The sequence below is a fragment of the Larimichthys crocea genome, chromosome XVII (genome assembly GCF_000972845.2).
Source record: "Larimichthys crocea isolate SSNF chromosome XVII, L_crocea_2.0, whole genome shotgun sequence".
Taxonomy (NCBI): domain Eukaryota; kingdom Metazoa; phylum Chordata; class Actinopteri; family Sciaenidae; genus Larimichthys; species Larimichthys crocea.
Genome location: NC_040027.1, coordinates 2433127 through 2448356, shown reverse-complemented (window position 1 = coordinate 2448356; position 15230 = coordinate 2433127). Strand labels below are relative to the sequence as shown.

The 15230-nt window shown below is 38.8% G+C and overlaps 1 protein-coding gene across 3 annotated transcripts in view; it reads right to left on the bottom strand.

Moving 5' to 3' along the window:
* Positions 1-1025: 1025 nt before the first annotated feature.
* kank4 (KN motif and ankyrin repeat domains 4) overlaps positions 1026-15230 on the bottom strand; it is a 71055-nt gene continuing 56850 nt past the window's right edge. For all 3 annotated transcript variants that reach the window (XM_019265270.2, XM_010730939.3, XM_019265271.2), the window contains exons 4-10: positions 12343-12436; positions 9640-9909; positions 8225-8309; positions 7589-7808; positions 7344-7486; positions 6710-6910; positions 1026-3899 (exon numbers count right to left, since the gene is read on the bottom strand). In XM_019265270.2, the coding sequence (XP_019120815.2) occupies positions 3780-3899; positions 6710-6910; positions 7344-7486; positions 7589-7808; positions 8225-8309; positions 9640-9909; positions 12343-12436 (1133 nt within the window). In that variant the 3' untranslated portion in view covers positions 1026-3779. The remainder of the gene's footprint in view (positions 3900-6709; positions 6911-7343; positions 7487-7588; positions 7809-8224; positions 8310-9639; positions 9910-12342; positions 12437-15230) is intronic.

Genomic DNA, 15230 nt, shown 5'->3' with positions numbered 1-15230 from the left:
TTGTTCAGGCTGCCATTAGGTACCTAATAGGTAATATTGTGTCAAGCTGACTGGTCTGACATGTAGCATTTGTAATAAAATAACAGTTTAGACTAAAGGACAAGTCAGCTACTTTTGACTGTACATTTACCAACTAATAGAAGTGAAAATAAAGGTCTATTTTACAGACATTGGTGATGTAAATAAATAACACAGACAGCATCTTATCTTTGCAGCATTCTGTTGTCAGTGATCAAGAAACACAGGGGCATTTATTACGTTTTAAATCTTCATATTCATTTATTTAGAAGTAGTTCTCTGGTTTGTAACATATAAGCCCGTTTTACAAGGAATATTTTAGAGGTACAGGTTTTTTACATTTGACTCTGTCATGTACATACACTTCAATTTTTAGATGGGTATTCAAACAAGGCAGACTTTACCCTCATGAAACCATTGTCAAATCTGCTTCATATTTTCCCTTATAAATGTCAAAGGTAGCATTACAGGGCACATGACACAGTCCATGACCTTTTTAAATCACACATGTACTATCCCACCCAACCACCAAAGATAAACTGAATAATCACATCATCAGGGAACAGTCAGCATCATTTCCAATCATCCAAATTCCCCTCAACAGAATCACTGGAATATTTGTCCATGCATACATAAGTATACTATATATGGTAAAAAATATAGCATTTGGAATAAATACTTAATATAATTTTTAGAGCAAACTGTCAGACAATACTTGTTATATATCTTCCACAATACTGTATGTACATGTATTTGGCTGAATTTACAGGAACAGATAAAACTATATACTTAACCCCATGTGAAACAGATTTGATTTCAGTTCTTTGGTGTTGAGCCAGCTATGAAACCTTATTATATCTGGGTCACACTGGATTAAACATATGGGTGCGATTTACTTTAAGACTTAATACACAGGCACGGAAGACCAGATATACCGGATATTTCACACAGCACAGATCAGATCATCTTTTAGCTGTCTGAAAGGTGGGAAGCTACACAGACTTGTATTTTTTTGTCCCTTAATATACAGACAACCAATAATGAACAGATGTGCTGCACAGTTAGAATTCTGAGTTTCTGATCCTGTATAAATGCAGCCTCATTATTGAGAAGATCTGTGCTACTTTGTGACTCAACACATGATGATGATCTGATACAAAGCCACTGTTGAAAAATTGCCATTGTTGCTGAGTAAATGCAGCCACTTTATATACTACTATATAATCAAGATACTTTATATAATAGATCTATCTTCATATCAATCTATATAATCCTATATTAGCACCCACATTAATAAAGTGTCTGGGAATGAGAGAGTACTGGTGCAGGATCAGTGGTCAGACCACACTCCATCTTAGAAAAAAAAAGTTAAATTCAGCTTAGAAGTTAGCACTGCGTGCTGTAGGCATGGCAGATTTGTCATGACTAAAGGAAACCAATAGGACACCTCTGTAGGACAGGATTTATTTTCTGGCTTCAAATGCAGACTGGACTGTTACAGACCGCAGATATGGCAGTTGTTAAAATAAGTGGTATTCCCCTTTAAATTCCACCTTCAGTAGCCCCAGCAAACCCCAGCCACCATTTAAAGAGGCACTACATCAAATGCATACATATAGGTCAGGTTGTTCATCCTGAGGAGTACTACTCAGCCTGTGCATTCTCCCTGGACTAAAAATAGAAAGTCTGCAATGCAAATTAGGAGTATGAAGTTTAAAAGACACTGGACATTTGCCAGGCAAGTGATTGATGCCATTGGTTGCATTATGGGAACTGGAGTATCTAGTGTTTTTAGATCTTACTACATGCTAGAAACTAAAAGTCATAAAGTTCCTCACATTTATGAAGGTATGGTGCTAAATAACTGGAGTTCTCCTAGCTTTGATTGAAATATTGACTTTCACAAGTCCACCTGTCAGGTATCATGACTTGTGGACACCCTTCCAGATGTCAGGTAAAATGATCGATCTCTTTTGTTTCCTGTAAATTGGTAACTGGTGATCTCTGCAGAGGCCACTGAAGGGGAGCTGTGAAGTTGTAAACATTTTATCAGACCAGTACACCTGTTTAAAGATACTTTAGGAATATGGGTGTAGGTTTTTGGAAAACAGAAGACAAAGACTGCACTCCCTGAAACACATCTCATTTCTAAAATGTAGGATGGTCATCTGATTAAGGCTAGACCAAAGCCACTCTCTCTACCTAATTTCTGACTGAAAAGGTAGTAATTCATTAATATTGCTTCTTTTGAACTGCAATCCATAAACGACCCTGAACTTTTTAACATCTTGCCAGTTTACCATTTTGAAACATGAATGCCTTAACAAAGTGAACTTGTGTTAGTAACTTAAGGACAGGCAGATCTGATTGTTGTAATCAAGATTTTCTGAGTAATTAAATATCTTCAGTCACGTGGTCATTCCTATGTCTGCCATATCCACTGGCAGCCTCTATTAGTCCCATTAACCATGCCAGTATAGTTAGACTAGCTACATTTTTTTTTTACATTTGTCTTGGAATGTATCACAGCCAGCCTGACATCCATTGTGCATTTTGTAGCAGTTGCATACATAATTTGATTTGAAACGAGCAGGCGAACAAGACATACATTATATTTGAACTGAGGGACGAAGAAAGAGAGATGTTAATCATGAGAGCAGACAGTATTACAACATACTGTTGTTTAGTACTATAAGACAGCCAGTAGAGGGGGTAACTGTGTATTGGCATGCAGCACCTTCTGAATAGTACAATCTTCTTATTAGAAGACTTTTATCTTTCTTTAATCTGGTTATAGTGTGGTTATAAAAAATCACTTCTTTTGCATCCAACAGAAACATTTTATCTTCTAACTAAACCAAACAATTCACAGATGATGATCACCCATGTCATGTATGTGAAACACATCATTACTATGGCAAAAAATAATACATTAAATTATGTCAAATATCCAATGAATGATGTTGAATTTGACCAGAAATTCTATTCTTTTATTTCTTTTTTTTAATTTGCACTTTTGGAGGGATATATAGTTTCTGGACATCGATTATTAGAGTAGACTATTCACTGTACACAAACACAATAAAAAAGTGCAGTAGAAAATACAGTTTCTGTGTTTGTATATGATTATAATCTGATAGAATAACATTCTACATATACTATGTTCTCAATAATGGCTTTATGTCCAAATATGAAAAGGATGATGTCAATGTCATTAAAAAAAAATAGAAATGATGTCATATTTAATATCGTATATTTGAAAGGTAGATCATGTGCTTAGTATTTTGCTTGAAAAGCTAGTTGATGATAAGAAGCAGCAGTTCGTCTGAGTATCTCTTCATCCACTTTCCGGTCTATCCATCCCTGATCCTTCTTTATAATCTTCCCCGGTTCCTTAAGTAATATCCTGTCAATCACACTCGTCCCAGTGGCAACGTCTTATCATCAAGCCGGCTCCCTTTGTCTGTCCACTGAGTGGTTGATGCAGCATATCCATAAACACCCACAGGGCATGTTGGCAGAGATGTGGAAGAAAAATGTGGGCGCACATTGCTGGACACTCCAGTCTCAGAGGTTTATATGTAGTTCCACGGTAAACAGAGCATATCCACTTTTCCACTGGTCATACAGAGCTTTATATGGTGTCATCATGTCCTTAATTCAACCTTTTCCCTCTTTGTTGTTGGACAGAAGGTCTTGGAATTTGAAGGATTGGGAGTCGGCTAGCTGAAGTGGTTTAAAGAAGTAGACGGGCGGTTGGCTCAGAGGAGGTCTGTGGTAGATGAGGGCTCAGAGGCACGGGTCTCAGCATGGGCCTTCAGAAGGTCAATTATGTCTTGGTGGGAGGCACCCTCTGCCACCAACTGTGCTGTATGCCCATTCTGAGGAAAAACAGGGAGAAAATGTCACAGCTTCATATCAACGACATTGCAGTAACTGCTCTTACCCTGACAGTGGCAGTGTTGTGTTGCTCGCTTTAGCAACTGGACATTACATTGCATATGTTTACATTGCACCTGTGCTGATAGAAGAGCTCTCACTTCAGTATCTGAAAATAAATATTAGCATTTTGCCTGTCATATTTCTGTAAATCTAATACTTTTCTTCCCAAATTATACATCAGAAATATGCAACAAAGATCCATTGATAAGGATCTTTACATTATGCAGAATTTGTTTATGTATTAAGACAGGGTTAAATAATAAACATGGAGAGGTTTTGTCGGGAAATCAAAATGGTCCAGTGTTCCGAGGTATACAAGACATAAACATCAGTAAAAAATGTTTGACACTCAGTAACATTGGAAATCCTCTTCCATCAACAATATGAATAGTACAACAACAAAAAAGACCTATAAAAATGAGGAATTGTATTATTTATGCTTTTATGGACCAACACAATGCAATATAATAATAATAATTCCATTTGTTTTTCTTCCTTTATAAAGCTAAACAACAATTTTAATAGAATGCACAAGATTGAATGAGATTGGTTTATATTAGAAAAAACAACAACCGTGAAACAACTTTTGTTGTAGATTTTTGCCTGTAGATTCACCAATATTAGTGATTAGTGATATAAATATTTATCACCAGCTCAGATATTTTTGTAACTGACTCTCATGACAACCAGCACACTCATTACTTCTGGAATAAGTCATGCTCTACTAGCAATTAGCAAAATTGAAAATGCTAAATCTATATTTGCATCCTTGTGGATAACATTCTTGCTAAGACGTTGCTGGAAGAACAAATCTCTCCATAGTGTAAGCACTTCAAAGCACTGATCCATATAGTCTGAGATGAACTTGAGACATTAATTAAAACTCATAGCTGTAAATATTCCTGGCTGTCTGAAATGGCTCTGCTCTATAATGCTGCTTGTAACTTCCTGCACCATTCATACAATGTGTCTTGGTGTCTCCTATTTATTCCTCTAATCAAAGCCTAGATATTACTGCAAACTAGAACAGACAAGGCTGCATATTGAGAGAAACCTCTCATGGGAGCACAGATGTCTCAGAACAGTCTAACGCACTCTGTATTACACTTTATGTAAATTTCACAAACCTGTTTAACTGCTTCACTTGCTTGCATATGTTTGGAAATTGCTATTCAGAGCTGCTTATTTACTCAGTTTTGAGATAATGTTTGTCCCCCACTACAACTAAATATAGTGTGTGAGTTCATGTGTTGCCATGGAGTCACACAGCAAATGATCTAGCAGAAGCACATGGCTGAGTTATAGGATGATTGCAGGACACGTCTGTGTAGATTCATCTTGGCCGAGAGTATGGCTTAAACCTGCTCTATATGGAAAGTGTCATGAGATGACCTTTGTTATGATTTGCTGAGCTGAAATGCATGTGGTACAGTCAAATCCAGGTTAAACAATCTATTAAACTGTACTCTAGGCTAATTATTAATAACACATGAAGTGAGGTGTCGTTTGAAGTCCTATCCCCCATGGGACTGTGTAGGGAAAAGTGTTGTAATGTTACAGTAGTTTTGGAAGTAATGATTAAAATGATGCATCCTTTGGGAATGAAACCCCACAGATTGAAGCAGGTGTGGAACAGCAGCAATGCTGCAATAGTGTTAAAAGCAGTGTTTACGGGATTGTTTCCAAGGGGTAAGTGCACTGGCAGAGGAAAGCACCAGTCTCGCCATTCTCTGACTGGGCACCTTAGACTGCAAACGGGAATCAACAATCTAAAGAAATCAATAATGTACTAGATTGAACAATCAATCTACTATGTGTGGGCCCAACACCAGCTACTGGACACACTGACCACAGGAGCAGCGCGATGTCAAGTGACATATTTTAGAGTATGTGTGAGCCAAGCACGAAGAGTTGGCCATTCATATAACACAAGCAGCAGATAACTATTGAAATAAAGCCATGTTCCCAGACTTCTTAGTAAAGAATAAACCCTTAAAGAAGAGTGACTATAGTCTAAATTAAGCCAAAGACAGCACATGCAGGAAGTTTCAGGCTTCTGCCTTGAGCTCCCCCTCAGTACGGATCAGTGTCTTTCTTGCCATTTGCTCCTTGTATAAATTAGCTACTGTGGGAGTGAGAGGTGAACCCATTTTGAGGCCATGTTTTGCCATGTTTTTGCTTACAGAGAAATCTGTTTTTTGTCTCTTTCTGTTTTTATATATATATATAATATATAATATATATATAATATATATATAATATATCGCGATATATATATGTAGTGTTGCAATACAGGTCTGTCAGTGGGCATGTTCGGTCTGGGTTAAGCAGCATTCTGTTATTTATACAACATTGTGATATATTTTAAACCTGGCAGCACATTAAAAGGCAGATCACCCACGAGAGTGCATGCTTAAACATCGGTGGAGCCACAGTGTTTACGCAGTGAATTGCAATGAGAAAAATACAGGTCTGTACGATGGTGAAATGTCTCAATTTATGTCCAGAAAAAAAACAATTTTGAGGACAAAAATGCACATATATCCTACAGAGAGATAGTGCAAGGACAATCTGAACAAGATCTCGAGGAGGTCTTGTGTGTTAAGACTGTGTCTCGTGGAAGGACTAACACATTCAGAAGGGATCTCCCCTTTGATCCCTTCTATACCATCTTGGATGATAGGTGAAACATTAAAATTTAACCCTCCAGCATACTGTGACATTTCAACTTCACAGTATAACAGCATACCTTATCTGTGAGGCTGAGGTCACAGCGACCCGTCTCCAGCAGCAGACGAACGATGTGTGTGTGTCCATGTTCGCTGGCGCACATCAGGGCCGTGGACCCCTCGCGATCCTGGGAATTTACATCCGCACCGCAGCTCAGGAGCAGCTTCACCATGGCAACGCGGCCATGGCTCACCGCAAGCATGAGTGCCGTCTGGCTTGCCTAGAGAGAGAGTGAGTGAGAAATACAGAGAATTAGACTGAATCAGTGAGAGGGCAGGTATAGAAAAGAGAGATAGCAGAAGAACTATGTGTCTAAAAGTCATTCTTACTGTATTCGAGAATGTGCAGTTAATTTAAGTATGGTTTCCAAGTCTAATATGTTTTTTCCTGCCACTTCTACATTTGGTTTGCACTACAGATTGCTTTGCTGTTGAGAAAAGATGGCTGAAGTTATGGTGTATTCCTGTGAAGTGACCCACTTCTAAAAAATTCTTAACATGCTATGATTTCCCCAGAGGATTTATTAAATTCTAAGACTTACTATGCCTGAAATACAACTTCCTCTACAACAATAACAAACAACACAGCAAATCCCTTGAGTCAGTGAATTCAGGGGAAGCCATTTGTCAGTGCAAGCATATACAATATATTACCTGTCTGGAGCATGCATTGACGTCACCCAGTTTCAACAGTTGTTGTGCCACCTCCAGATCATCAGGGCTGTCAGCAGCCGTCAGCGCAGCGAGCATCACTGGAGTATAGCCTGCCTTGTTCACATTGTCTGTCTCACATAAACCTGAGGACACAAACAAACATGTTTTAGTAACTGTTAAAATGCCCTTTGAAGTTATGTCTCCGTATTCATGCTCTTCTGTTCTACAAGCTGTGTGCATCTCACCGGTATCAAGCAGCAGTTTGACCACAGGGAAGTTTGAATGTGACACACTGTAGTGGAGGGCCATATTCCCATTGCCGTCTGTCAAGTTAACGACATATGGCAGGAGAGTGGGTGTGGTCAAGCCCACTTGTCGCAGGTATAATCTGACAGTATCGGCCTGTGAGTCTTTCTGACTGGAGATCCTGAACCACTCCTGGTAAAGCACCACTAAAACCTGACGCTGAGGAGAGGAAAGAGGAGAGAAGAAATATAAATGAAAAACCCGCCCATGGCAGCATTTTTTATCGTTCCTTGAACATGTTTTTTACTGTTTAGGCTGTTGAGCAGCTTGCATTTTCAGCCCAAGGAATGGCACTGTAAACCACATTGCTCCACATTATTCTCACTGAAGTCAAAGAGCTCGAACAGAACATCAACAAAGAACCTGAAGCATTTTCACTAAACAAAAGATATTTTTTTATCACTTTTCAGAAACTGAATTTGAAATTTTAAGCACATTTTTCCAGCATTAAAAAGAAGATAAACACATAACACATAAAGCCTGGAGAACCGATCAACAACCATGAGCATTAACTTTGCACTTATATCATTTTACACAGCTGTGAAGAATTAAAACAACAACCAAAATAAACTTACCATTTCTTTATCTGGGGATGAAACCTCTTCCATACGGTCTTTTACATACAAGCAAGCGTCTATAAAACGCTGGTCAACTTTTTCCCTGAAAATAAAGACCAGATGACACAGTAAAGAGTTTTTAAGCAGACCAGGACTATCTGGAAGTAAAGAAACATAAATTTAACCCAGCGCACTCCATCTCTGTTGCTTTTTATTGTTTTCTTTACTGCTCTTTCAGGTTTAATGTTGACATACCATCAACCGTCTGTCTAAGATATGGCCAAGAGACAGCTACTTTGGCTCTTGTGTAAAGTTTGTCTGGCATGAAAACAAGAGATAAAAGATGTCTTGCAGGCCTCTGTAGCGTGCACACACATCAGTCAGCAGTCTGACACATTGATAGCACATGCAAACCTTGATGGTAACAGATTAAATTGATTCACTGCCCAATAATATCCACCAAGCGCTCACACTGCTCATCTATCATGCACATGTCATACTGTACATCTCAGTGTCATCCACTCAGGGTTAGTGCTGCCTCTCACTGTGAACTACTCTACTGACATAAAACACATGTGTGTGTGTACAAGCACAAATACACATAGGAATGATGAGACAGGTGTTGAGTAATGACTTTATAAGTACTGTTTCTCCCAGGGCTCCCATCTACTGTCTGGCACCGGTGCCACATACCTGGGAGAGATAAGTGATCGGTCAGTGACAGGGACAACACTGCTGCAAACGTGGTGTGTCTATTTGAGACCTCAATTAGAGTAAGAGCAGCTTATACTGAAGTGTGTAGGAGCATGTTGTGTGTGTCTGTGTGAAGTTTACTGTACATTAAAGTGTGTGTGGAAAATGTAAGTATGGAAAAGAGGCGTACAGTGTTTGAGCGAGGCAGTGACTCAGTGCAAAATATTGAGCAGTAAGCAGTGTAAGTAGCTATGAGTGTGTTTTAATGGGATTTCTGTTTGTGTTTGTGTGTGAGGCCAACTCTATATTGAAGTGTCTCTCAGCACCGGTGTCAGACAAAGTATGTAGGCTGTAGCTAGACACAAAGCAAAGCACTCACTTGTGCCTCCCAGACATAACGTCACACTATTATCTTTATGGATGTATTGTTCTTTGATTATACTGCATTATCTTTGCATAACTGTGTTTATATTCTCTAATTTGCTGTGATGGAGAGTGTGGGTCATAGTGATGAGTGGGTTTGCTGTTGTGATGGCTTTGCTTAATGTGTGTTACTGAAAAAGAGAAGCATTTTTCCCAACTTTCATGGATTATTCATGATCCACAATCTCTACCTGCAACATAAAGCCAGTCACGGTTCATTATAGTTTATAGCCCTCTGTGGCTACGTGTTCAGGGTCCGTAGCTATGTCATAATCTCTAACACACAACTATAAATGAAGCTTTGCTGTCTGTCTCACCCTTCTGCCTGTTCTTCCAGGAGGTCCTGGCTGTCCTCTGGATCCAGCAGGCCTCTCTCACTCTCCTTCTCTGCAGCCACAGCAGCTCCTGCTTCAACTGAGACCTCTGCATCCTTCTGCTTGGTCTCTGCTCCCTCCTCAGGCTTCTCTTCTGGCTGAGGCTCAGTCTCCTTTTCTTTCTCCACCTCTGGTTCTGAGCTGTCTTCCTCCTCTAACTCCACCTTTGGCTTCTCATCTCCACTGGACTCTTCGCTGGATGTTGTCTCATAGCTGAAAGACAAAGCAGAGATCCATCTTTAAATTACAGTAAAATAGACACAGACAGAAGTAGCCACATATTAGCAGCAGGTACAAACTAAACTGAAAACACTAAAGTCAGGCTAGATAAATACAAATAGGTCATTCCTCTGTACATCTCAGGCACGACATGAAAAAACATACCTGTTTAATACAACCTTGGCCCACATATCCACAACATCCTTCACACAGTTAAATATATACATAAAAATCCATAGGTATGTTTGCACACTCACATACAACCTTGGACAAAACACAACCTTGTTCAGTGAGGAAAAGTCCAGGATATATTTAGAGCTGTTGAAGTTTCTGGTCCCATGTGTACGCATGTTTGAGTGTGATCATTGGGGTGTAACATGAAGGAGACTCTGTGAGGCCAGTGATCAGATAAGTCTCATATTGAATGCAACTGATTCATGCTTATTTGTAGACACACACACACACTGAGACACCACACCACGAGAGGAGTTCAGGGGCCACAACATTCCCTGGATTCCAGAGGAGCTCAAGGGAGAGCAAAGATAGGTTAGACCATCCAAAGAGAAGAAGTACAAACAGCAGCCCACTTCCTGGTGTGGGTAGAAGTATAAAGATAGTCAAGAGAAAATACTGTTGTCTGACATGTTTATCTCATTATAAATAGTATCTGCTTTTATCTGGAACTGAGGAGTGTAACACAGAAATTAAGATTTATTGTTCTGAACAGGGGTTAAAAACTCAAAAGAGACTAGGCTAGATGCGGACCATCTCATATAACGTCTTATTAGTAAGCCTATCTTCTGTTTATATAGGAGCAGATCCTTTCAATACTCACTGATAATTCATTATTTGTTCTGGAGAATGGTCGATAGGCTATGTTTGCAGATAATTTTAAAACAGGGAGGAATGACCTCACCACAGCCCTGACAAAACAAAGCGAAGGCGAGCAGGTCATAAAACAGTGAAGCTCAGGAATGTAAGAACATGAATGGAGGAAATAAAACAAATCTCCTGATGGGAGCCAAGAGACAAATGTATCATTAGATGTGTGCATGAACCTAAAAATAGCCTGATTTACTACTTTATTGATTGAGGCTATTGAAATATTTCAAAAACAATCTACTAAATGATCATACTCTTTTAATCTGCATTTTGTTATTCTTGTGATTCATTAGATCACTGAACGTCTTTGGGGATTTCAAATGAGACTGAGCACACAACAAGTTTGTTCTCGGATGTTTGAAACAGATGTCTTGGCTGCTGGTGCTTTGACAGAGAAGTACATCACCGTCAAATGCTGTATGCACATCTGAGGTAATTACTATGAATATGTGTAGCTTTGTAGCTATGCATGTTTTTATTTGTCTACAAAAGTGTCCATAAATGTGAACATTGTGAGGACAAAAGTCTGTCTGTACCCTTCTAGGGACAAAATCTGGTTCAGAAGGTTAACCATTTTATATTTTAGGACTAAACTTGGTTTAGGCTAAGAGAAAGCTTACACATGTAGTACTTATGGCTAAGGTTAGGGTAAGCATCCAGGCTATTTATGTCAACCACTACCATCTGATTACTTAAAATTCATCATCAGCTTGAGCACACATACACAGACAAATACACACACACAATGCATCTGGCATCAGCAAATGCTGACCTAAGCACACTTGCACAAAGCACTGAGGTATCATCAATACTGACAAAAATGTGCACACACATCACATAATGTACAACACACATTCACACTCCCGGTAGAAACAGTGAGTTCAAATTCAGGGCAGTGTGTCTTCAAATGAGCCTTGATGACTAGCAGCACGAAGTAGATGTGCGAGACACAGCTGGACTTTGTCACTGTGGTCAAATTCAGGTGAACAAGGAGAAAGCTGATATACTCAACTAACTGCAACATGTTGCATTATTAACAAATGGATGGTTCATTTGTTTCAAGAATATTGCTGCTGTGTAAGGACGAACACACAGTCTAATTATCTGACTAATGAGGCCTGTATGGAGAATAGCTTTGAGTAGTTTTTAAATAATCTAACTGGCTGTACTTTATTTTTAAATCAAGTGTACAATACTTTGGCTTTTTATACACAACCAAATCTAGGTATCATTACGGTACCTCTAAGGATTACCTGGAGTCATTTCTGGCTAATTCCACTGAAGCCACTTTGGAGAATGTGACACATTAAACCTGAAAACTCTGAAAATTGAAGACATGTAATCCTTGTTTTTGAATAATTTCTTATATTAAATCAGGATAAAATAGATTAATACATTCTGTTATTGTGTAGTCCACCATGAGTTAATTCTAATGTGTGAAATAAAAATAACAAAACATACATGGACACAAATAAGAATGTACAAAAACACACTGCAGCCCATGTAAAGATATTAAACACGTATGATTAAAAGGAAGATTTTTACCCTCCATTCACCCCGACAAACTTCAGGTTTTTCTTGGCTCCCTTGTTCCCCTGCTTGTCAGCGACACCATTTTTCTTCATAATAGATTTGAGACCTGGTGAAGAGGAGGATGAAGGGAAAGGGAGAACGAGAGATGAAAAAGAAAAGGGAGGGTGGGAAAAAGTCATTAGGCCTTTGTGGAGTGTGTATGTGTGTTGTTGTGTAGTGGAGATCCCAAGACTTGTTTGTTTCTAGCTGTATAATAGTTACTGTAATGACATGCTTTGTACTGGAATAGCCTCTAGAAAAACATGTCTACCCAATTATAAATGTGCTGCCACTGATACATTTTCTGTAAATCCAACTAAAAGTCCCCCCAAGACGAGAGTCATAACATTTCCTTGAGTGAAAATAAATAAGAGGATGGAAGGTTTCTAAAGAAGTGGTGTACTTGTCTCCACAATGTGTATCCAGCAAAGACAATCAAAACAACTGAGTCTAGTTAGTGTAAGTCTAAAGGCTAAGAAAAAGCAATACATCAAACTATTATTGGTAGCTCAAGAGATCGCATATGGTTTGCACATGTTCCTTGTCTAAGTATATACAGCATATCTGCCTACTTGTTTTGGCACTTCTGTGTGCCATGTGTGAATGTTAACTATGTGTATCTCTTAAAAAACATGTTTGAACTGGATTGATATTGAAGAACCTCTGGATGCAATTACAAGCTCATGAAATAATGTGGAATCCCTGTCTTGGCAGAGAAAGTGGAAGCTCGGGCCCCATCTGTATAAGACAACAATAAAACTAATGTGTTAATAGCACCCCGTCAAGAAAAATGACAGGGTGCTATTAACAAATAGGATTTCTTGACAAAAAGTGTTAATGTGAGGTCAATAAGTATTTAACGATTGTGCAAAAATAACATAATGACAATTAGACCAGAATTTGCTATGGTGAAGAAGTTGCTAAAGAAAACCAACTTGTGACTATTGGCTCTGCAAAAAACTTCCACTCAAAGTAGTTCCAGGGCAATATACACAGGTCAAGATTATAGGCCTTAATAACATCATACGACCTTGACATTGTCAAATGACATTGTTCATGTATGTAACTACCCTATAATTGATTCTGCATGAGCTCCTTTGCTGACTCCACTTGGCTCTAAGCCCGGTATTACAGTCTTAGTTGTGCCTGACAGCAGACATGATGCAGAAGCCCTGTAATGTTTTATGCAAGGACATAAGGATGTGGCCTTGAGCCAAAAACCACGAGCTGAAAAGAACCCAGCGACCACCATGTGAGAAGAAGGATGCTTTTAGATACAGGATCTCTCAGGAGATAGCAGCAGGGAGAGGTGGAGTTTACATAATATTTGGAATTTTAATACAACCTCTTGCCATCTTCCAATAAATAAAACAATGATGTAATTTAACCTTCCCCCAATGTGTCAGAGACAATGATTTCACCCATCCATACAAATCTCTGAAGCTCAACTTGAGTCTCTGATGATCAGGATGAGGGAGAGTTCTCAACACAACAGCAGTGGTTTCTGTTTTCATATTTGTAGAAGTAAAACACTGATGCAATTTGAGGTATGTCTAGGCACACATACACAAAACACATAAAATCACTTTTATATACTGTACTCCCAACACTGAACTGAAATATGTGTGTGTGTGTGTGTGTAATAGAAAGACAGAAAAGCAAGACATCAAGGGAGGAAAGGCATCGTCCATTTGATGTGTGTGTGTGTGTGTGTGTGTGTGTGTGTGTGTGTGTGTGACAGTCTGTGCTTCTCTACTACTCTAAGTAAGTGTCTGTACACATATGCGGGCACTTCCCAGTATGAGTGTGTGTGTGTGTGTTTGTCTTTATGAAATCCATGAAATCCAAACCTGATCTACTTTTGGAGGTTATTGAACCATGTTGTTTCACCAGTGCTTAGTATAATGTTTGCCCACTCTTGTTTAGGAGAGTATATAGTTACTGTATCTTAAACAGCATGTTTTGCATGGATGGCCAAAAGCATAATGTCATGATACAGTTTACAATGTTTTTACTTTATCTTGCCTTTGTTACACTTATGTTACTGTACTTGTAATTGTAATCGGATATCTTAAACAAATAAAAATAAATATCTAAAGAGAAACAGGTTGTGCAAACTGAAGTAGAGATAGGGCCTTGGGAATGAGAAGCATCAGAAAAAGATGCTGAGGTAAATGCTTAAGTAGATTTGTGGATTGCAGCAAAACACAAAAAACAACGACCACTGTCACTGTGATTTGAAATTCCACCAAACAGTCAAGAAGCACTTCTGTCATTAAGGTTAGGATACAAATGGCTATGAAGTTCTATTTGACATGGACACAGATTAAGTTCAGGGAATCATCCCAAAAAACTCAAGTGATACCATTTATATGGCAATGAGTCAGGTACAATAATCCTTGTGTTGATATACAGTAGTACTATTGACAGATGGTAGACATGATTTGAGTTGAGTGAACAGTGTAGTTTCAGCTTGCAGTGAAAAGAAACTACCTTACGAAGCAGCCCAGCTCACTGCAAATACAAGACTCTGTTGTCAGTTTGATAGTAATAGTGTGTGTCTGACATGAGCTGTGTGCTGAACTATTAAAAAGATCTATATACAAGTGACACCACAGAAATCCATCAAAACCATTATAGCAAAGTTTGGCTGCTCCTGTAGGCCTTCTGTTCACGGCAGAGGAGTAGGAGGGGGAGTAAGGATGGGAAATATTCAAGGCTACTGAGTTGAACATGTACACATTAATCATGAGACTTATTGGCAGAGATCAGAAAGGACATGTTGTAATTAAGTAGTTCAGCTCATTGAGTCTATTACAGATAGGTAAGCAAGTATGATAGTCACATGCACAAATGTGTAT